Raw genomic sequence first — 24843 nt, 5'->3', positions numbered from 1 at the left:
ATTGAGTAGGCGCTTAAATTCAGAGGCCTCTTGAACTGACAGATGGCCAAAGAGCATATTATCGTCAACAAACTGTTGGTGAGTGATGGGGAATTTACCATGCAGCAAAATTCCCTTTAAAGAGTGGGAGTTGGAGGCGGAATGAAGAAGGCAGCTTAGTCCTTCTGCCATGAGAAGAAAAAGGAATGGGGAAAGAGGATCTCCCTGACGAATACCCCAAGAAGGCTGAAATGGAGGGGAAGGGGAGCCGTTTAGGAGGATGGAAAAGCAGGGGGTGAAATAAGATTCATTATCCATCGCGTCCATGTAACATTGAAGCCGAATGCAAGTAAGATGTGTTTAATATAAGTCCAGTTGAGCTTGTCGAATGCTTTGGAGAGATCTAGTTTGAGAATCATACCTCGTTTTTTCAGAATCTTGAGGGAGTGGATCACTTCGTGGGAGAGAATGATGCCATCCAGAATCTGACGCCCTTCGACATAGCCTGTCTTCTCTGGTGAAATGAGGAGAGGGAGAAGAGGTTTGAGCCTATTCGCCACGACTTTAGATATGAGATTGTAGATAACATTACATAGCGCAATCAGCCTATATTTATCAGGTGTATTAGATTCTTCCACTTTAGGAATGAGCGCTGTGAAGGTCGTTTTTAAGGAAGAAAGGACCCAGTGCATTGATTGCGATTCATCCACGAGCTCCCAGACCTCTTTTTTTATGTGCTCCCAGAAGGCATGAAAGAAATTGGTGGTGAATCCGTCAGGTCTGGGCGCTTTACCATCCTTAAGTTGGGCCATTGCGTCCTCCACCTCCTGCACAGAAATAGGCTGGAGAAGCCTATTGTTATGATCTACATTAATGATTTTAGGAATGTGCTGCGTTATAGTTTGTATAGCTTGATTTCTGCAACCCGGTGGTTCCCTGAGAATGTATGTTTCTCTTCATGCTATCCTCCTTCTTGGCATGAATTTCGAATAGTTTAATATTATTAGGTGCACAAATTTATTTCTCAACATATTCTTGAGGTTTATCCTCCTCCATAACAATTAACATCATACACATCCAACTTTTATAATTGCAAGAATAATCTAACCTACTATATTCTCTATGATCAAGAGTAATTATCCTTACAAATTTTAACCACACCTCAAAGAAAAATTAAAATAAGAATAAGTAGAAAAACCTTCTATGGTTCAACTACTTCTCTTAGCACACTAGTATTTCACCTCCAACAACCTATATTGGTTCAATGTCCTTTCCTTGGTATAAAAAAAGGAAAATACCCAAGTTCCTTTTCAAAAAAATAGAAATAGTAATTAAATCAAATCCATAATTAAGAAGGTATTGGATATGAATAAGGAGAGGAAAGACGGAGCGATGGCGGCGCCTTGAGGTTAGGGTTTCTGTGCACTGTTACAGACACAGAGCTGGAAGCGAATAGATCGAGGCTAGCGGTTTTGCTCAGAAGGGGAAAAAATCTGACCCTACAGATGGTCAACGAGGGGTCCAAGGGGACCCCTTATTTCAAACAAATAGTCATGCAGAAGTAGAAACTAACAGCGCAGGAAGGAGTCAAAATTTCAAGATACGAGAGACTCAAGCAGAATAGTGGGAAAAACAAGGAGAAAAAACAAAAAGAGGGCAGAGGACCCAACAACAACCCTCAAATCAATGAAAAAGAAGTTGAGGGACTGGTGAATACTGGAAAAAATACCACAACAGGACAAAGACTCGCGGATCATAATGAGAAGCAGTCAAAGGAGAAGGGGGAACAAAAGGAAGACCCCCAGGGGAAAGAAGGAACGGAAGGTGAAACCAGCTCGAACCCCAGCAACCACCCAACAGCGAGCGGAACCTGCAAACCTAAGAAAGCAGAGACCCTAAGAGTTGTCATAGTAGATCCGGAGATCCAAGCTTATCGAGAACACATGGCAGAGCATGCAGTAATTTGCAAGTTTATGGGTTTATGGCCATCTGAAAGAGCTCTATGCCAATGGATACGACAACACTGGAAACCCAAGGGCGATGTGAAGCTACACTTAGGAGCAAAAGGCTTCTTTACTGTAGTTTTTACCAACCTAGAGGACAAGGACAGAATTTTTGATGGAGGCCCGTATTTCTTAGCTTCAGTGGGTCTCTACATGTGGCCATGGAAACCAAATTTTGTTCCAGAAAGGGAAACTTTCACTCAGGTACCAATATGGATAAGGTTGTTTTCTCTGCCCATTGGCTACTGGGGTATCTCAGCACTGAAACAAATTGGGGATCGGCTGGGTACTTTTGTCAAGGCCTGAGAAGCAACCATACAAAGAAAATACACCTCATGTGCAAGAATATGCATGGAAATGGATGTCTCTGGTGCTCTACATGAGGGTCTATGGCTAGAGTACAGGGATGAGGATTACTTCCAAGCAATAGATTATGAACAAATTCCTTCTCGCTGCAAAAAATGTCATGAGCATGGACATCTAATGAGGGAATGTCATCTGAACAAACAAGAAGAAGTCATTAAAACAGAGCAAGCAGACAAAGGCAGAGATAACTTTGTAAAACCCAAGATAAGACAAAGAGCCAACCAAAGAAGAGAAAACAGAATAGAAACAGAACGAGGATACCACAGGAATACCTTTGAAGTATTAGAGTTAGACACGGACTCAGAGGATCTGAATAAAGCTCTCACCTCCAATGGTGGGCCAATCGATAGCACAGGGCAAACTACAAAAGAAACAGAAGAAAACATGATAAGCACCGAAGTCCAAATGAAGGAGCAAACAGAAGAACTTGAGGAGGATGCAGATATGCTCACCAACGATGGAGGAAGCAATGATTTAGAACTGGAGGAAGTTCTAGCAAAGGAAGGAATGAACCTACCAGTCATGGCAGAAAACTGGAAATCTCGAGGCATAGAAAATGTGTCGGAAGAAGAAATCAGAAAGGTCAATGAGCTATTCATTGCGAGGCAAAAAGCAGAGTTAGAAAGACAAAGCAGAAAGCTAGGTATAGCAAGAGGAGCTGGGAACCCACCAAAGAGGCTTCTCCACAACTCAACAAGATCTAAGCAAAAAAAGAAGAGAGGAAGGAGAACAAGTGGTGAAGCTCTGCAGGAGCTTGGAATATTAATGATAAACTCAGGGAAGATGAAGGCTCTAGATGCCTTCTCTTTTTACCAATAATTCTTCTAGTTAATCATGAAAATCATATCATGGAATGCAAGAGGGCTAAACAGCCAAGCAAAGCAGAGAATTCTGAAAAGAAAATTTCAGAAAGAAAAACCGGATATCTTTTTCATTCAAGAAACTAAAAGCAGTAATACAAGCATGGCTAACATCAAAAAGCAGCTTGGAAACCACCTTAACTACATGGAAGTAGAAAGTCAGGGGTGAGAAGGAGGTCTAGTCACGTTGTGGGACTCAAGAGTGCTTCAAATCATATCAGCAGAAGCAACCAGAGCTTTTATAGCCGTGGAAGCCCAGCCCACAGGTAACTCTGAATCCTTCTTATGTATAAATGTTTATGGACCCCAGAAGATAGAGGATAAAATAACTTTTTTAAAGTCTCTGTCAAGTTTAATTTCTAGACATCCTTACTGCATGTGCATCATGGGGGGTGACATTAACATGATAACCACTCTTCTGGAGAAGAAAGGGGGAATAAGAAAACTCAGCAGGGATGCTGAATTATTTACAAATTTCATTGAGAGTGCCAAACTGGTGGATATCCCACCTAAGAGTGGCACTTATACATGGAATAATAGATGAGGGGGAGATAGGCTGATTGCCTCTCGTCTGGACAGATTTATCATCTCAGAGAGCATCATTATGAATGGTATTCTAGTTGAGTCAGATGTCCTTCCAAGTGGAGGATCTGACCACTGGCCAATATCTTTAATAGCAGCTATCCATGGTACCCCCAGGAATAAACCTTTCAGATTCAAAAATTTTTGTTTGGATCACCCCAACTTCCTCAATCTGGTAGAGAAATGGTGGTCTGAACCAGTGATTGGAGGAGGTTCCAAAATGTTCAACCTTCAGAAGAAACTAAAGTACACAAAAGCCAAAATCAAAGAGTGGAACATTACGGAGTTTGGAGATATCTTTAAGGATAAAACCTTGATAGAAGACAAACTGGAACAGATTCACAAAGTGTGGGCTTCAGGGCACAATAGTGAAGAGTTTGCAGAGTAGGAAAGGGTTCTAACTGGTCAGTGGCATACACGCTGTCAGCAGGAAGAGACTCTTTGGAAGCAGAAATCCAGGACTCGGTGGCTTAAACAGGGTTAGCAGAACACCAAATTTTTTCACAGATCTGCACTAGATTATAGAAGTGCGAATAGAATTCTGGAACTCAAGAATGAGAATGGTGAAACTTTAAAGAATCACCAAGACATAGCGGCTTTACTAACCAGGCACTTCAGCAGTATTGCCCAGGAACCGTCAGCAAACAGAGAGGATGCCATCAAGGAGCTCATCTCAGCCATCCCCAAAACCATCACCGGCGCTCAGAACTCAGCTCTAAGCAGAGAAATAACCTTAGAGGAAGTGGAGGAAGCTGTCCGAAGTATGCCTAGTGATAAGGCCCCTGGACCGGATGGTTTCACCATTAATTTTTACAAAGCCTGCTGGAACCTAGTAAAGCATGAGATATGGGAAGTTGTTGAGGACTCTAGGAAATTTGGTACCATCCTCAAATCTCTCAACTCAACCTTCATAGCACTTATCCCAAAGATGGAAGAAGCAAACTCTCCTGAGAAGTTCAGACCAATTGCTTTGTGTAATGTCATTTATAAAATTATTTCAAAAGTTATAGCTACTAGACTCAAGCCGATTCTTCCTAGCCTCATATCAGAAGAGCAATCCGGGTATGTTGAAGGGAGACAGATCTTAGACAATATTCTTCTAGCTCAAGAAATGATTCACACCCTGCAAACTAGGAAATTAGCAGGAATGCTAATGCAACTTGATCTATCGAAAGCCTATGACAAAGTCAGTTGGCAATATCTAGAAGCCATTCTAAAAGCCTTCGGTTTTTGCAAACTATGGATCAATTGGATCTTAGCCCTTATTAAGTCATCCAGATTTTCAATCCTTGTCAATGGATCTGCCTCTGAACCCTTTTCACCTGCTCGGGGAATAAGACAGGGGGACCCTCTCTCCCCCTTCCTGTTCGTTATTCTTATGGAAGGTCTCAGTAGACTTATAGCCAAAGCAAAAAGAGAGGGGAAAATCAAGGGCCTTCAGCCTATCCAATCTCTGCCAGCAACAACACACCAACAATTTGTGGATGATACGACGTTACATGGAACCCCCACAATGGAAGAGGCTCTAGCTTATAAGAAAATCCTTGATCTTTTCAGCAAGGCATCTGGAATGGAAATTAATTTTTCCAAATCCACAATTTACTTCTTCCATACTCATCCAGCTATTCAGAAGCACCTCTCTAATATACTTGGGTTCAGAAAAGGGTGTCTACCTTCAAGATATTTGGGAGCACCGCTAACTCTCAAACCCTGGCAAAAAGTGCACTGGGAGAGAATTATAGCTAACCTGGAGAGAAGGTGCAAGCACTGGACGTACAGAGCACTTAATTTTGCGGGGAGACTTGTTCTCACAAAGGCGGTTCTGCAAGCTATACCTCAGTACTTTCTCTCCATGCTGCCATCCCCCAAGGGCATCCTCCAACAGATTAGAACAATCCAAAGATCCTTTTTATGGAATGGTAATGGGGAGAACAAAAAATGGGTGCTTGTAGCATGGAATAAACTCTGTAAACCAAAAATTATGCGAGGCCTAAATCTAGTGGATCCTTCAATCATCAACATGACTTGTGGAGCTAAACTATGGTGGAGATGGATAAAAGAGCCCCATCTCCCCTGGGCAAGACATTGGAAAGAGAAATATACCCCCGAACACAACAGTAATGACCTTATTAAGCTTCAGGAGGTTCCTGAGGGATCACCCATATGGAATCTTGCTCGGAAAAATCGTAACTTGGTACAGGAAAACAGTTTCTAGGAGATCCGGAATGGGCATTCAGTGCTTTTTTGGGAAGATGCGTGGCAGCAGCTCCCAAAATTGGAAAAGCCCGAACTCGATCAGCTCAAGCAGAAATGTCAACACAAAGGTCGTTACAGAGTTAACCAATACTGGGACTGGAATAACAGGGATCCCATCTGGAGAGAATGGATAAAATTTGACTTGGATAACAACAATGGGGAAGATGACAGTTCAAAGCATCTAACTGACCAATCACTCAAAAGGAAAATAAGGAAGACGGACGAACAGGACCAGCTCAGATGGGGAATGAAGGCTAGCGGAAATTTCTCACTCAAGGAAGCCAGGGAACTAATAGAAATTACAGAGCAAAGGGAGGTTTCACCCTGGAGTCATAACGTGTGGGACGACCTGTTTTCGCCAAAAATCAAAACTTTCCTCTGGCTTTTATTGAGGAAAAAGACCTTGACTTGGGAAAATCTACGCAGCAAAGGCTTTCATGGGCCGTCCAGATGCCCAATGTGCATGGTAGAGGAAGAAACAATGAATCATTTATTTAATTCCTGTGACTGGGCTTGCCATATATGGAATTGGGCGGAGGGTGTAATGCTAAACTCTAACAGAAATAGGGAGTCCATTCAAGATACTATACAAAATTGGCAAAAAAACTTCTCAAAAAACTCCAGGGTCAACAGCATTTGGAAAGTTCTGCCCGGGTTTTTAACATGGACCATTTGGAAGGAGCGTAACAGGAGAATATTCCAAGATGAATACAGAAACACAGAGCATGCCATAGACACTCTCATGAGAAATATTAAACAGTTAATTCAAGTAAAAGTAAAAGAGGAAACTAATGAGAAGCCGTCATCTAGTGACTTACGGATTCTAAAACTCTTCCAGCTGCACACCAACCAGAGCATGGCTACGTCGAGGAGCCAGCAAAGCCCGCAATCCGAGTCCAGCAGTTGGATTTACCCGCCGGTGGGCTGGCTGAAGTTGAATTTTGATGGCGCATCCAGAGGAAACCCTGGGATGGCGGGCATTGGAGGAATCATAAGAGACCATAAAGGAGACATTCTTCATATTTACTGCAAAGCACTGGGAGAGGGGACGAACAATGAAATGGAGTTTGCAGCTTTAGAACACGGACTACGGATTCTAAGAGACATGCAGAATTATACAGCGGTGGTTGAAGGTGACTCGGCGCTGGTAATATCTGTAGCTAAGAGAATCTATGGTGGAACCAAAGCAAGCAAAGCCACGAAGCATTGGAGATTAGCAAAGGTGACGGAAAACGTAGCTGAGTTGATCAGCGATATGAGAGGGTTAGTCTTCCAGGCAGTGAGGCGCAAAGCAAATGCGATTGCGGACCACCTAGCAAACCATGGCATCAATAATCAAAAGAGGGAATGGGACAGCTGTTGGCAGCAGGTGAACTGCCCAGACTTGAAAAGGAAGTGCATCCAGCTGGCCGAACAAGACAAGGATAATGCCAACCGGGGTCAACCAGAAGGCGTTCTGACACCGGGTTTCTCTTCATGATGAAGAACAAAGAAGTGGGCACGGACATTAAAAGTTGGTAGAAAACAAAAGGACAGGTAATTCCAGTGCGTTTATGGCAACAAAAGGGGAATAAAGGAAACAAATCTAATATGATGGGCCGCAACGATCACTGTCGTCACCACAGCCAGTTGGAGGACACATGGCACTCTCTGATTAGAGAAGGAGGAGGCAACATTAATGTGAAAGGTTGGATACACCACTCGGAAAACACATTTCAAAGCAGCAACAATTATGTCAGTACATCCACGTCGTTTCGGGAAATTCGGGTGGTCATGAGCAATATCCTCCAGATCAACTATTTAGCAGTGAGTGGAGGCATAGCCAGGAACAGAATTTTGCACTGCATCGCTCCAGTTCATCCATTTTCGACTCTCAGTGCTAGGTCTTACGCTGCAAGCGTTAGGATAAGTATGGAAGGTGATGGTTGTGCAGTGTTAAAGCGAACATGGAACTCCAAACAGCAAGGGAGATGTATGAAACCAGGACAGCGGCGAAGAACAAACGCAAGCTGTCTGAATTGGAGGCCTCGGTGAAAGAAGAAGAACGAAAGCGGTCGGAGAAGGATATAGCGCAGGAAGTCGACTGGCTTCAAGATCCTGGCACAGTCACTAAGCGCGCAACTCAGTTTGTGCGTACTCAAGCGGAAAGCTGGAGAGTCAAAACCCTGCTAGCGCGTGCTCTGGAAGCAACGGAAGACAGTAAAAAGCTCCCCCAGAATGACCAGGTGATCCCGGAGGCACAGATGAAAAGTCTATACGCCATTTATGAAGCTTTGGATTTCAAAGTCACTGCAGTGCATGAGATGGTTGACTCACTGTCCAAGAAAGTTACGGTGCTCATAAAGCTCCTCAGGCAGACGCTCAATCCAGATGCAAGACAAACTGGAGGCCTGCCGCAAGAAAAGTAGGAGGAATGCCGCAGCTATCACTCCCTGTAAGCAAGATTTGACAGCCATGTGCTGGAACAGGTCTTAGACATGATGAGCAGGTTTGGGCAGTCTCCTTAATTCTTGGGTTCTATTGTTATCTCTCATCCTTCTTCCTGTATGCTCATATATCCTGATCGGTTTTCTTTGGTCTCAACAAAATATGGGATTTTGTCATTACCATAGTCTATGCGGGTTCAAGGATTGTGGTCCTCGTGCCAATATTTTCTATTCACAAGCGTTGTTAGATAGCAGAAACGGCCACCCTACGTGGTGTGCAGGTGATAGCCATTTTTGTGGTTTTTAGTGGTGGGGATTAGAATGTTTGGCTTATTTTCTTTAGGCCTCGATCTGCTAGTGCAGATTTTTTGTACTATAGTTTTTCTCTATTAATATAAATCTCTGACTTACACAAAAAAAAAATCCATAATTATGTTAAAATTTCCATTGAATACAATTAATGAAAATTGAAAAACCTTAACTCATTATTGGGTTCATGACATCTTATTCTTATTGGATTCTATTACAATGGATTGGTTCAAAATATAATTAAAGCAATATGTATTTCAATTTATCCAAACCAATTACATAGGGTAGTCTAAGAAAATAGAATCTAAACAAATTTACTTCATTGAAATCAATGTTTCTATCCCTAAGGGCACATCTCCCATGCATATAATAGATATAAAAATAGTTAATCCAATATATTGTTACAACCATAAATCACATCCTTTAGCTTTTTTATGTTTTCTAAATCTTGTCTAATCAACATTCATAATCGATAAGAATTAAAAACAACTCAATTATCATTAGGTCATGAGCTAAAATTTTGATTTGGAAGCAGGCACAGCTTTGACATCAAACAACTATTCACATATTTTACTTTTCCATGAGAAATAACTTTATTGTATATTAGGAATATACATGTTTCAGTCCTTGATGGGCTCCTAAAACTAAACAATAAGGCTTGAATCCATTAGAACTCTTCACTATATACATATAGATATATGCATGTGTGTAATACATTTTAGTATAGATTATCATCTCCAAATGTTAGATATAATAGTGACCATAATTAAAATACTTAGCCACCAAATCCTCTATCTTGGAATCTCTCCCAACCAAATCTATTCACTCCATCGAAGATCCTCAATAAGAAAGCATTCACATTGGTAGGTCTTGTGTGCAATGTAAACTATATCACACATGTAGATGAGAAAACAATATAGTCTCACATATTCTTCTTCTAATATGATTCCAAGGAGGCCATAAATGGGGTTAAATGCACGTGCGATGTGTAAATATATATGTAATAGGCTATTCCTAATAAGAAAGGGGCCACATGTACAATATCTCTTTACATATAGAGAGAGAGATAATATATTCATTATTTAGGACATGTTATTTTGATGTATGAATATATTGGGATATTTCAAGGATGTTATCATATTCTTTATGTCATTACTGTGTCATTTATCTCCTTTATCTATTTTGTAGTTTTCCTCCATGTTCACATAGATACACATGGTGTGTATCTTTTTCTTTTATGTATTTCGCTGATAAGATCAAGCACTCAAAGTAGTACTATAGTTTCCAAATTCCACAAAGCCATAGGATTCTTTTGTCATGAGAAATACAAAAAAAAAAAATCCCCTTTTATCATCAAGGGTCTACTAAAAAATCTTAAGAACTGTGAATTTCCTACAATTCCTTAGTATATGTGGAGTATGTTATTTGTAGAGGGGAACTCAAGATTTATCTTATGAATATCGAAGCTTTCATCAATCATCCAACTCCTACTAGTTCAATTGAATTTGGGAGATATATAGTAGTAATAAAGTACCATCATAATTTTATAGCATATTTTTCAACTATTGTTGCACCACTCCATGCAATAACAACTAGTGGAAAGAGTTTGCAATGGGAAATGAATTAGAAAGAATGATTTTGAAGAGTTGAAGTGAAATATTAATCAAATAATTGTTCTTGTATTTATGAATTTGAAATCCTTTTATGTGGACATGAATGAATGTGGACATGCTATGAGAGTGGTTTGATGTAAGGAGGCAAACTAGTATGTTATCATTTTGAAATTTTCCGTAGAGGAATTGTAAACTATTATACATATGAAAAGGGACTCTATGATATAGCTCAAGAAATTAATAGATGGAAGCACTATTTAATGGGAAAGGAGACCATTATCCACATTGAATACCAACAACAATAATATATTTAGGCCCAAATCAAGCTTTGACAAACAAAACACTATAAGTCAAAGATATTTTTATTAAAATTTAATATATTCATCAAATATAAGAAGGGAAGTAAAAGTAAATTGTAATACATCCTTTCAAGGCCACTCACACCCAAGATCATAATATTAGATACTTACATACATGTTGGGGATCCAAGGAGTTATTTCAATAGCTATAGCGCCATGTTCATCTAAAACAAGGTCATATAACGATTGACTATCATCTCCAAGATGGGTTGCTCCATAAGATAAATATGTTTCGTGATCCTAACGAAGAAATATGGGAACTTATGAAAGAGTATCAAATATCCAATGTCTTATGCAATTTGTGGTGTTGGAAACAAAATGAAAAATATATATAAAGTATGTGTATTGGCTCAAAATCTTAGAATATGTAGTTTTTGGCTCACTAGCAACTCCCCTACATTTTTAACTAAAATGAAGGGCCCCAAATTATTTTTTTAGAAAATCACCTTTTTGTTGCTTAATTGCTTGGTCCCAAGTGGTTTTCTACATCTTCTTCTTATTAATTTTGGTGTAAGTTAATTTCGATCATCTCATTGGCTTCGCCTCTTCCACAACCTTTTGGTTCCATAAATCTCGCTTGAATTTAAATGATCTCAAAGACTTTACTTGAGAAGCGTCTTTCAACAGTCTTCTAATTACTAAAATTTTGGCACATTCCAGTCACGATCTCAAAGTTTGGATTCTTACATCATTTTGGTGCCTCGATTTGATGACTTCTTTCTTTGAGTCGTTTGGTGACTTTCGGTTTGAGATGTTTCCCACACAGCTTGTGGTAATTCATATCTCTTCAGAAATATGTAAACTCATAAGTATATTAATATAAAATAAACGCTATGTATATTGTTATATATATATATATATATATATATATATATATATATATAAATCATTTGTAAATATTTAGTATTACATGTTATATATATTACAAATTAAATGTAAACTTAATTCATGTAAATTTTTTATGCATCATTATTATAAAATCATATATATAATAATGGTTTATAAATAAATGTATACATTTTTTTTGCACAATGATATTATACTATATATGATTATATTGTTTACTTAGGGAAGACTTGAACAAATCTTCATAGGACCAATGTCTTCGCTCACACAACAATGACCAATCGAGAATTATAAATGTATATATAGAATCCACTACGAAACAAGTATGCTTATTGTATAAAACGCTTTAGAGTAAAATGAAAAACCAAAAAGATAAACCAAAAAATATGACTTCAATTAGGTGTGGAAGGTATAAGGAATGAACAAGTTTCTTTTAAAAGACCACTATATATGAAGTTGCAATGAGAAATGGGTTTGACGCATACAATATTCTTTATGTTTTAATTCACTTTATATAGCAAGCCCTATATACTAGATAATCGTGCCACTTAGTTTAAATATAGGTAAATTAAACTAAAAATATTGAATTCTAATTAGTGTTAAGGTTTAGAATTCCATCAATTTGAGTTTCAATAATAAGTAAAGCCTTCATCTAAGCAAATAAATATCAAGAACCTCATTTCAATGCCTATGCTAATGCATATTTAAAAAACAATAAATGTTATCGCTGCATTTACATTTAAACTACATTAGTTATACAAATCAAGATTTCTACATTAATCTTACAAATTAAAATTGTCCCAAGTCAATAATTATATATTTTATTTCTTAAAATTTGAACTAAAATGTTCAATAAAAATTACTTTTAATATAATTATTAGTTTATAAAAATACATATATTTTATTTTTAAAAATTGAATTTTTATTTGAAAACAATAACAATAATACTAATTTATTATTTAGTTTATAAAAATAAATATATGTTATTTTATTAAAATTTTAATTTTAATTTCAACTCAAAAAAATTATATATATAATTTTGTATTTATTAAAATTAAAATTAACATATTCAAAAAAAATTAATATAATTATTAGTTTATAAACGATATTAATATGACAAGAATAAGTACGTTGCATTAATGAAAACTAATCATTACAATACATACATATATATATATATATATATAATTTTGTATTTATTAAAAGCAAAATTAAATATTTAAGAAGTTTTTTTAATATAATTATTAGTTTATAAAAGGTGTTAATATGATAAGAATGAGTACATTGTATTAATAAAAAGTAATGATTATAAAATCACATTTTCAAATGTATTGTGCAATAAGATTTTAAAGTTTTGGAGTTGTTTTGAGTGCGATTTTTTGAACTTTCTAGTGCCGGAATTAGGTGGAAAACTTTGAGATGAAATCTTGATTTGTGTTATTTAAAGTGGAGGTGAAATCTTCATTTGTGTTATTTAAAGTGGTTTTCACTGTGTATATGGATTGAGCGCCTTGGAAGGGCACTTCGATTGTGGGTTACCTATCAAACTTGTGAGTTCAATAAATTCCCACTAGATTTTACAAAAATTACACTAGAAAAACCCTCAAAAACTTCCAAAAAACCACATTAAAAACAATTCTTAATGTTTTTAGACAATAACAATAAAAATAAATACTAATAAAAAAATTATTTATATGGTTAAACTTTATAAAATTAAAATAAATTACAGAAAATTGACCTAATTCAGCCAATTCCGATTGCGTCCCGGAAGTATAGTAATAGAATAAACCTATCTAATTCAAAAATTAAAACATAAAACACACAACACATGTATAATGGAAGAGAGAAAATTACATTCCAATAATCCATTATAATTTTCAGGTAGTAAAAGACTATGGTCGTTCCTAGTGCAATATTTGTTTTAACATGAAGATCCTACGTTGACTCACCCACACCTCCCACCATAGACGTTGACTTGGCATCCATTGCTTCAAATCCTTCTGCCTCGTTGTTTGAGTAAAAAAAAGAGTCCACTGAGCATCGCACCGCTGATCAGGGTTGACATATATATATAAAGACGGATTCAATGCAACATCATTCACCATGTCTTACCACCGGTAGTATGGTTGCCCACGTAGTATGGAAATGAACCCCTATGGCTATTAACGAATAATTCTGGTCATTTTCTATTAACGAATATTGAAGGATGTACTTTGAAGGTTTTTAGTGTAACTCATGTGGCTACTTCATGTATCTAGAAACTACTCCTACAACATATGAGAGATCAAGATGGGAGTGAGAAAGATAAAGAAGATTGCCCAGAAGTTGACGATGCAATGTGCAATCAAGCAATGGTGTGTCTTTTCCATTCTCAAATTTATCCCTGATAAGAAAGGTGTGGTTGCTCACTTGCATCTACTCATGTGACATCATGCCAAAATATATCTAACACACTTTGGTTGAGAAATGGCAATCCTAGAACCGTTCTGATTAATCTCTAGTCCAAGGAAAAAAATTTACCAAGCCCATGTCAGTCATAGAAAACCGCTTATGCAATGCAATTGTAATCTCAGCAATGGTAGAATTTGAACTACCTATTATCAAGAGATCATCTACGTAGACTACTATGATCAACAAGGAGTCAATTTTTTCAACAAATAAACATTGGAATCATATTTGTAGCTTACAAAATTTTGAGATAACAAATAGGAATCTATCTTTGCACACCACGCTCCAGGAGTCTCCTTAAGGCTGTTGAAAATGCAACAAGATGATGGAGCTTAGTGAAAAGAAGTCACCATCACTAAGTGGGCCCGCAGGCTATTTTTGGCGCAAAGTCTATTTTTAGACTATGTCTATTTTTAGACATATGGATCATGGTCTATGAGTTGCAGGATGCTATTTGTGGATGATTGGTCATGTTGGTAAAAATAGATGGACTTCTATTTTTAGACATATGGGCGAAGTCTATTTTTAGATTGCCAGTCTAAAAATAGAACAGTCGAATATTATTAGCTCTTAATAATATTTGGACTATAAACATTATCTTATCCTCTTGCAGCACTTCAGTTCGAGCTACGGATGTGGCACATGCAACTGTCAGAAGGAAATATGCTTTTCTTATGGGTAAGTTGAGTTATTGCATGATGGACTTCAGTTAGAACTCAAGTGATTGAGTTTGGTGGAGTTTATTGAGGAGTTGATGGAGTTGTGTTCAGTTTGACTTAGTTGAACTAGTTGTATTTAGTCTAATTGCAAATACACTAGTGATGAGTGATGTGAATTAATTATTAATTAATTCACTAATTATTAACTCATAAATCAACTAAAGAATACATCAGTTAACTCAGTGCATGGATAGTTCAGTGGAGATAAGTGTTAGAGGTGGGTGAAAGGGTGAGTCTACTATCAGTTGTGACTATAGTTGTGCATGAGATTTGCACAATCATTGATTGAGATTGCCAATGAGGATTGCGCAGTACAACCAAGGGAAAATGAGCTTGGATCATTCCTATTCTCATCTTGGATTGCGCAGTAGAGGCAGGCAAACAGTGGAGGAGATTTGAACATGTGACTTGATTCATATCTGAGCTAGTTTGTGTGTAGCAGGTGAATATAGTACTGAGTACTTGTGAGGAGTATTGTACTATGTATTGTTACATGTTCTCTATCATTAAATGTACAGATAGTTGGGGGTTTTCAGCTGTATGCTTTCCCCAGTACATACTATGTTGATATGTGTGATTGATGTTTCAATGTCCACATGCGATTGTTTCTTAATTCTGCAAAATTGATGATCAATATAGAGGAGGTTATGTATTATGCATGCATTCCACAAATAGTGTATAATCGGGATAATATCTGTGAATAAGTGTTATATTATTCAAAATTTCTACATGGTATCAGAGCGAATTTGATCATCAGATCTATTATTCGGAAAGTGATTACATTTTATTTCTTTAGGCAGAGTCTGTAATCGGGCCAGGTAGCCTCTTGATTCATCCTTCTTTTGGAAGGTGAGGTATCCGGTAAAAGCCCATACAGTCAATCTCTGTACGAGAAATACTTTGTTCTCACGAATTTTAGATCAGAAGCGGTTGAGTTTTGAGCTGGTGGAATTCGAATTTGCAGCAGTGTTTTCTTGGTGTTGAAGTTGAAATGTCTTTCAACATATTGCGATTGGAGTATGCCCTTGAAGGCAGCTCGAATTATATTGCATGGAAAGACAGGATGGAGGCGGTGTTAGATGACAATGGGTTGAAGGAGTTCATAGACGTTGAGGTCCCAAATCCTACTGATGCTGCTCATGTTGAGGCTTGGCAAAAAAAGACATCAAAGTGTCGAAGGATTCTGTTGGAGGGCGTCAAGGATCACATTGTATCCAGCCTGCATGGAAAGGCTTCTCCATACATGATGTGGAAAGCTTTGAAAGATTTATTCCAAAGCAAGAGCGACCAGAGGAAGTTGGCGTTCAAGGATAAACTCAGAAACATTAAGTGTGAGAAAGGAGAGAGTATGCCCAAGCATCTCATGAAGTTCACCCAATGCCGGGATGAGCTGGGAAGTGTGGGGGTGACTATAGATGATGAGGACTTGGTGAGCTTGGCTCTCCTTGGTCTTCCGAAGAGTTGGCATTCCTATCAGGACTCTATCAATGGTCGAGAGAAATTTCCAGGATGGGAGAGACTTTGGTCTGATCTTGTGCAGGAGGAGATCAGGCGGAATACGAGGGACGGATCTTCATCAAAGGCATCTGATGAAGAAAATTGCGCTTTGGCTGCCAAAGCAAAGAAGGGAATGAGAAGGGTTCTCTTTCCGAATCCAGTTCTTCCAATGATGGGAAGAAGGTTGACAAATCGAAAGTGCGATGCTTTCGTTGTCATGAGGTGGGCCATTATGCTGCAAATTGTCCACGGAGGAAATCCAAGAAGGGATCCAGGGAAGGATCTGAAGGTGAGGCACATGCTTCAAAATTTGAGTTGGATTTCACACTCTTTGCATGCATGGTTTCATCCATGGTGGGAAGTGGTTGGTTTCTTGACAGTAGAGCTTCTTTCCACATGACCAGTGACAAGAGTTTGTTTAGTACTTTGGAGGAGAAATATCTCCAGATACTCATAGCGATGGGTAATGATGAGAAGTATAGTGTCTCAGGTGTAGGCACAGTTATTTTTCAAAGGGAGCATGGAGCTTGCCTTACCTTGACCGATGTCAAGTATGTACCAGGACTGAAGAGAAACTTGTTTTCGATCGCGATGCTAGAAGACAGAGGCTATGATGTAGTCCTCAGTAAGGGAAAGGTTTTCCTTGGACACATCATCACTAGACAGGTGAAGCAGATTGGTTCACAGGTCAAGAACCTGTATGCTCTTGAGGTTCAAGATGCATGCAAAGCCTTGAGAAGCGAGGCAACTGATGGAGACTTGGTGGTTGAGAGGGAGCGTATATTACCTCTCAACATGCAAAGCCAAAACAAGTCTCAGACGATTATGGAGGAGCCACGATTGGTGCAGCAGCTTCAGGAGGTTGTAGAGCAACCACAACAAGGGAAGCTGAGAGGAGATCGAGTAGAGACATCTACTCATGCAAAGACATCCATTAGGGGGAAACTTCGAGCCAGGTGGGCTGAGGGATCACATGCAGCCATACCTCCAGGTAGGAGGTGGGGCGATATAGAGTGATTGTCCCAAGGAGGAGGGGCAGGATCCTTGAGGCACCCAAACTCTTGGATGAGACCTTGCTACGGAAGCCCCGATGTGGAGTAGCAGGAACTGACTGATTGGGTAGAGACAGATGTGGATGGAGCAGCAGAGAGAGCGACAGTGTAGGGAATCCCAGGACAGCGCATAGCTAGCAGGCTGCAGCAATGCGAGAGGCACAAGTGTTTTTCATAGTGCTAGCTGGCACAAAGAAGTGTGCAATGGTGCGAGATGCATGGAGATGTTGCAGTAGCGCAGATGTCAGAGAGGGAGCACTTGTCAGCAGCAGGTAGAGCTTCAGCATCAGAGTATGTTCCTAGCCCAACAGAGTGGTCAGTTGGGAGTGTTTTGTTCCAAGTGTTGTTGGAGCAAGTGGACCGGGCAAATGTGTTGCATGCAGAACATTCCAGAGTTGCAGGATAGGGGTTGCAGATAATCCATATCTTTTTGAGAGGGAGTGTTGAAAATGCAACAAGATGATGGAGCTTAGTGAAAAGAAGTCGCTTTCACTAAGTGGGCTCGCAGGCTATTTTTGGCGCAAAGTCTATTTTTAGACTATGTCTATTTTTAGACATATGGATCATGGTCTATGAGTTGCAGGATGCTATTTGTGGATGATTGGTCATGTTGGTAAAAATAAATGGAATTCTATTTCTAGACATATGGGCAGAGTCTATTTTTAGACTGCCAGTCTAAAAATAGAACAGTCGAATATTATTAGCTCTTAAAAATATTTGTACTATAAACATTATCTTATCCTCTTGCAGCACTTCAGTTCGAGCTACGGATGTGGCACATGCAACTGTTAGAAGGCAATACGCTTTTCTTATGGGTTAGTTGAGCTATTGCATGATGGACTTCAGTTAGAACTCAAGTGATTGAGTTTGGTGGAGTTGATTGACTTAGTTGTGTTCAGTTTGACTTAGTTGAACTAGTTGTATTTAGTCTAACTGCAAATGCACTAGTGATGAGTGATGTGAATTAATTATTAATTAATTCACTAATTATTAACTCATAAATCAACTAAAGAATACATCAGTTAACTCAGTGCATGGACAGTTCAGTGGAGACAAGTGTTAGAGGTGGGTGAAAGGGTGAGTCTACTATCAGTTGTGACTATAGTTGTGCATGAGATTTGCACAATAATTGATTGAGATTTCCAATGAGGATTGCGCAGTACAACCAAGGGAAAATGAGCTTGGATCATTCCTATTCTCATCTTGGATTGCGCAGTAGAGGCAGGCAAACAGTGGAGGAGATTTGAACATGTGACTTGATTCAGATCTGAGCTAGTTTGTGTGTAGCAGGTGAATATAGTACTGAGTACTTGTGAGGAGTATTGTACTATGTATTGTTACATGTTCTCTATCATTAAATGTAAAGATAGTTGCGGGTTTTCAGCTGTATGCTTTCCCCAGTACATACTATGTTGATATGTGTGATTGATGTTTCAATGTGCACATGCGATTGTTTCTTAATTCTGCAAAATTGATGATCAATATAGAGGAGGTTATGTATTATGCATGCATTCCACAAATAGTGTATAATCGGGATAATCTCTGTGAATAAGTGTTATATTATTCAAAATTTCTACAAAGGCCATAGAAAGACTTCTTTAGTTTTCATACCAAAGATGAATTTTTTACGTATCCCCGTGGCTGCTTCATGTAGTTTTCCTCCTTGAGATCACCATGAAGAAATGCATTCTTCACATCCATATGTTGCACCTCCCATCCTCTTGTTGTTGCAATGGAGAGAGCTAACTAAATGGAATCCTTTTTTTCCATTACAGAAAAACTCTCATCATATTCAACACCATGTACCTGTTGAAAACCGTTTTCCACCAAATGTGTCTTATATTAACTAACTTGGCCATCTACTTATTTCTTGGTTTGGTAAACCCAATTCTGCCTGACAAGTTTATAATTAGAAGGTAGTGGAACTAGATCCCAAGGCTTCTTCTCAATGAGAGATTTGTATTCCTCATCCATAGATGCTTCCCATTCAAGATACCCAGCTGCTTCCGCACAAGTTTTGGATCATATGCATGCATCATATAAGCATGAAAGGGCACGCATGGTTCCATAGCTAAGAGTTCTTCTAGAGATTCCTCAAACTGACGTGTAGTTGTAGGATCATCCACGAGATCACTCATGCTACGCCATTTATGTGCTGAAGGTTGTCAAGAATCTTTCTAACTGCATGAGGAAATATTATGTCGATGTTAAACAACTAGTGGTGCAATAGGTGTTGTAGGAAAAGGCTCATCCAGATCAAAATTATGATCTAAAGTATCATCTACACACTGGTCAATTAGATATTACAAAGATTTGGATATCTTTGTTGACATATTCCTTCCCATTATCTGTGCAGAGGATATTGATGTGTTTTCCACACTCATTTTCCACATGCACTTTGAAGATATATAGATTCTGAAAAACATCATACTTGAGTTTTAGGAAATAAACCCAAGTGAATCTTGTGTAATCATCTATAAATGAAAACACATATCTTTATTTTCTCATTGAAGGTATTGGAAAGTGACCCATGAGATCACTGTGCACAAGCTCCAAAGGTGAAGAGGCTCTCCATGCATGCTCCTTCTCAAACTTGTGTTGTGGACGCTTTCCAAGAGCACATCCATTACAAACACCATTTGAAAATTCAATGGTTAGAAAACCTTAACTATCCCTTGCTTCCTAGGTTGTTACATATATATGAAATTCAAGTGTCCAAATCTCTCGCACCAAATCCTACCTTCTTCATTTGCATGCATAAGTAGAAAAACATAATCTTCCTAAGGAACAAAATTTGAAAATGTATACATACAAGATTGATCATTTACCTTTCTAGATGCAATCTTCGGGTTGGTTGGAATATTGTAATTGCTCACAGAACCCAGGGTAAATTCCACTTTCCTTCCAATTCATGTGTGTGTCATCAGATATACTGAAAGAAGATTCAAAGAAAACCTTGGAATATACAAGACATTCTCAAAACTTCCATCTTTGAATTGCACTCTTACTTGTCCAATTACTTCAACTGCAGAATTATCCCCCATGAGAATAGTAAGTCTGAAGTATTCATGTAGAGATAAAAAATATTACTTTGAAGAAGGAATATGATGTGAAGCTCCTGAATCGATGATCCATTCTTGTAGTGTAGAATGAAGAGAAATAAAATCATGATCATTACCCGTCATTTCTAATGGTTTTTCCTCTGTCTTCTTCTCGACACCTTCTAGAATGTGATGACCAAGATTATTTTGCTGAAGAGTCTTTGACATCCGATCTATAGTCTTCTACACAGAAGATGACTTAGGATGACAGCCTTTATTACAATAAGAAAAACTGTAGTTTCCTTTCTTTCCCTTATTACCCTTGGAGCTGTAAGAATCATCTGGAGGTTTTGGATTTCCTCCCTTTCTTGGACCTAAATGCCTTTCCTTTCTTTTGCCTTTAGATTGTTGATTTGGTTTTGAGTTGGAATTTCCTTTTTCATGCATGGAAAGTGCATTTGAATTTCAAGACTTTAATGAACCCATCTTAATAAAAAAAAAAAAATATATCCATTTTTAAGGTCATAACCAAGCCACACACCAAATTGATGTATGAGACCCGATTGTTTGTTGGACGAGGCAACCACCTCCGCACAACGATTTTGACTGCTAAGTCTACGAAGGCATACATACTCTACCCCCCTCTAGTTTTGGACCTATGACCTCTTAGGAGGAAACACATGCTCTTAACCATTAGGCCCATCTTATCCTACTCATGAATGAGAGACTCAATAAATACATCAAGCTTAGGAATTTTCCATTTATATCGAGTTGCAAGTCTAACTGTTGAAATGTAGAAACAAAAAAAACATATTTACAACCTAATTTAGACAAAATAGAAAGGATTAATTGACATTCTTGTTTTGATTTAGCAATCCCGCAATCATGTAATTGAAGAAGCGATTATTTGAATTTCATAAAGAAATATTGAATGTTCTCATAGCTATTTGGATCTAAGGAATTTATCTCATTTTCAAGAATATGAGCGTGCATCTCATCCTACTTTCCAAATAAATTCTCCAATATTTTCCAAACCTCATTTGGAGTGTTGCACGTGTCGACATGGAAACACAGTGCTAGAGATATGGACAATAATAAAAGACCAAAATCCTTGTCCATCTTGTTGAAGTATTTGGATTTTTCAATGATAGGAGTTGGTTCCACTTCCATATCCATAACTATCCGATACAATCCTTTGCCTCTGAGGTGAAGAAAAATATTTGGCTTCCATTGGAAGTAGTTATATGGAGTAATAATAGATGAAGATGGGAACTCCATTCATTCACCTTGTAGATATAACAACAAATGCAACAGATCTTTAATATTCTTATCTGCAGATCATATGAGTTGGTTCCACTTCCATATCCATAACTATCCGATACAATCCTTTGCCTCTGAGGTGAAGAAAAATATTAGGCTTCCATTGGAAGTAGTTATATGGAGTAATAATAGATGAAGATGGGAACTCCATTCATTCACCTTGTAGATATAGCAACAAATGCGACAGATCTTTAATATTCTTATCTGCAAATCATATCTCTGAATAGTTTCCAATTTTTTGATCTTCAAAACTTCAAAATATTTTTCATGCAATTTCTCCAGGCCCCTGTAGCTTTGATACCATGTAAAATTATTAGAGTAGAAATAAATATATAGCTAAAGAATAATTACACAAACTTGCAAGAATTCAAAAATAAAATTGAAATAGAGAATGAATTCAATTACTCAATATTGATTTGAGAATCAATACATAAAACAACTAAGTTAATCTTATTTGTACATGTAATAAATAAAAAGCTAATTAAAGCTAACTAAAGCTAAATGTGCTTTATACACTACATGCAAGCACTAGAGTTAACTAACTAAAGTTAAGTGCACACCACATGTAAGCACTCGAGTTAACAAACTAAAGCCAAGTGTAGATCACATGTAAACACTAGAGTTTAACTAAATAGAATTAATGCTAGCTACGTGCATGTACACCAACAAGTGAACTTCCAAGATAACTCTAAATGTTAGAGAAATTTTTTATCCATATGGATGGAGAACTTTCCAGACTAGGAATTTCAATGGTGTTTTGGGATGAAAGGTGATTTGATTTGATTGGTAAAGCATTTTTTTCCCAAATTTTAGTAGGACGTAATCTAAAAAGAGTCATGACTATGCCAATTAAGAGGTATCCCAACTAAAAATGAAACAAATTGCCAACATAGAACTCCTATTACATATCGCTAGAAAACCAAGATCTCTAGTGTGGCATTATAGAGTTTCGAGAACTATTATTCATATATGCTATCTATGGTGCGACTTTTTAGATTCAATCGATAATTTTTTAATACTCTTTGTTTGGGCCTTGTTTCTTTTTTTTGTTGGAATATGTAATTCCTACTTGTCTTAGTTGTGATTCTTTATATCTAGAGAAGTCTATTCCTATTTTGTTTCCTAGATTTGCGTGTGGTTGAGATACTCTCTCAACCAACAGATTATGTGTCCAAGATAGTTTTCCTATCTTGAGACAACACTTCCTGTATATATGTAATATCATATTTGATTAATGGAATATTGATTTCCTTATGGAATTTTAGCATGGTATCAGAGCCTGTGAGAATCTGGGCATTGGCCCTTCTAGGCCAAGGAAATAATAAAGTATATGTGTATTGTTTTTTTTTCCATCTATCAACATTGTGAGAGTCGATGGAGTGTAGTGATGATTTTTTTGTTAAATTGGTGATCAAATTCAAATTGTAAGGATGGTATGAGTGATTTTTGGTATCACTATTGCGAGCCATGTGAGCAGAGTCTGTTGGCGAGATTTGTCATGGTGCATCGAATCTCCCTTTGTTTGACCAGCATGAGCTAAGAATTTTAATTCGACTAGTGGATCTAATCAGTTCATATCGGTGACCTACAATTTGAGTGGAATATTATTGTAGTCACCGAAGAAGAGTTGCATTCATTAAAGTGGATCTTGGTGTTGCCTGAGAGATCAATATTTCTCCGTGCAGTGGTGCCTGTGGGGCCAGTGTAGATCGAAGCTTAGAATGCGGTGGAAACTGTGGCATTATTACCAAGTGATGGAGAGTTCGTGGATCACTGTTTCTCTAGCAACAGTGCTGGAGTCTATGATAGCGCGCACTGAGTCATTCACTAGTGTGTTGAACTATTTTGCAAACTTGTTTCCATAGCGAAGGGTATTATGCGGGAGAAATTTGCGGAAAATGTGGAACGATGGTGACTGCAAGCGATTGGACACCACTCTATGTATGGGGCATGTTCTCTCGGTCAATGAACTAGGACCAAATAAGGAAGCCATGGAGTTTTTCAAATAAACCACAGTGTCTAACCTACTAAATCAATTAGATCGAGATCGCTGCAGAGCTAAATCAATTAGATCGAAAAATTTGTAGATCTGACAAAGTTGAGGTGGATCTGAGCTCGTTCAGATCAAACAACGTGGTGGGTGTGAATCTTTGGTGTTGTTGGATTTGTGGTGTCGGTGAGCATCTTGGCATCGTAGCAACATCATGGTATATTAGTTAAGTTGTGCTCTGGAGTGATTGCGCTCGCAGGAGATGTATAAGGCCTTCTAACAGGTGATCTAGAAATCTAACTAGAAGTGTGTGGTGCCTTCACGATTTTTTTCTTTCCAGGTTGATCTTCTTTGTATGTGCATCCAAGGTAACAACATCCAGGGGAGGCGATGAAATAGGGGAGTTCTATCTATTTTGTGCTACATGAGTAAGAGAAGTGACATTTTTTTCTCTCCGATTTTTTTTCGAGTCGCCCTCTAATGAACGTGATGGGATTCTTGGTATCGGTCGCGCAAATGTGAAGGTGCTGAAGGCAACGTGCACCTTTGAAAAGTTGTGCAAGTGTAGAAAGGACATCCACTGCGCTTCAAAGGTGTGATACTTCTACAAACCTGGCAGAATTAGGAAAAGCCTATTTACTCAGATTATGTGTTGGTGCTTTTGCATCAGTGCATAAAATCATAGTCATTTTTAGGTTATGGCTTGTGCTATTATTTCATATTGTTTTGAAGGAGAATATGTCTAGGAAGTTTGTATACATATTGAGATTCGCAACCTCAATATGAAGTCATTTTGTTAGAATTCATGACTCTAACTAATGACACGTAAAGTTTAGAGATCCAAGACTACTATATTGAAGACTCAAAAGTACAAAATCTATGATGGACATATTCAAATGAGAATGTAGTTGTCTTTTCCAGCATATGAATTGTGTGGTATATCCAACATGAGTGGCGATGGATCCAAGGACAACACAATGAATTTTTGTGTGAGTTAGTGTGAGTTTGTGGGATAGACTCACTAGCATGTTGTATTATGAGTCACACATTTTATTAGTAAGAAAATCTAAGATGTTTTGTAGTGGTATTTTTAATGTATGTACCTAGTAACTACAAAAGTTGGAGTTGTGTTGTAAGCCTTGTATGGCATGTGTACCTCCATAAAGCTTGGGGCAAT

The 24843-nt window shown here is 38.0% G+C and overlaps 1 protein-coding gene across 1 annotated transcript; it reads left to right on the top strand.

Annotated features, from left to right (window-relative positions):
• The first annotated feature begins 3812 nt into the window (after positions 1–3812).
• Positions 3813–7526, top strand: LOC149174167 (uncharacterized). The gene is made up of 3 exons (XM_089420764.1): positions 3813–4174; positions 4298–5984; positions 6054–7526. Exons 1-3 carry the CDS (start codon positions 3813–3815, stop codon positions 7524–7526), a joined length of 3522 nt encoding a protein of 1173 aa, XP_089276890.1.
• Positions 7527–24843: the final 17317 nt, after the last annotated feature.

This window comes from Pinus tabuliformis, chromosome 4_1 (assembly GCF_031772625.1).
Source record: "Pinus tabuliformis cultivar Carrire ecotype Pingquan chromosome 4_1, CPIR1, whole genome shotgun sequence".
NCBI classification, from domain to species: Eukaryota; Viridiplantae; Streptophyta; class Pinopsida; order Pinales; family Pinaceae; genus Pinus; species Pinus tabuliformis.
This window is presented reverse-complemented; position numbering and strand designations above follow the sequence as displayed.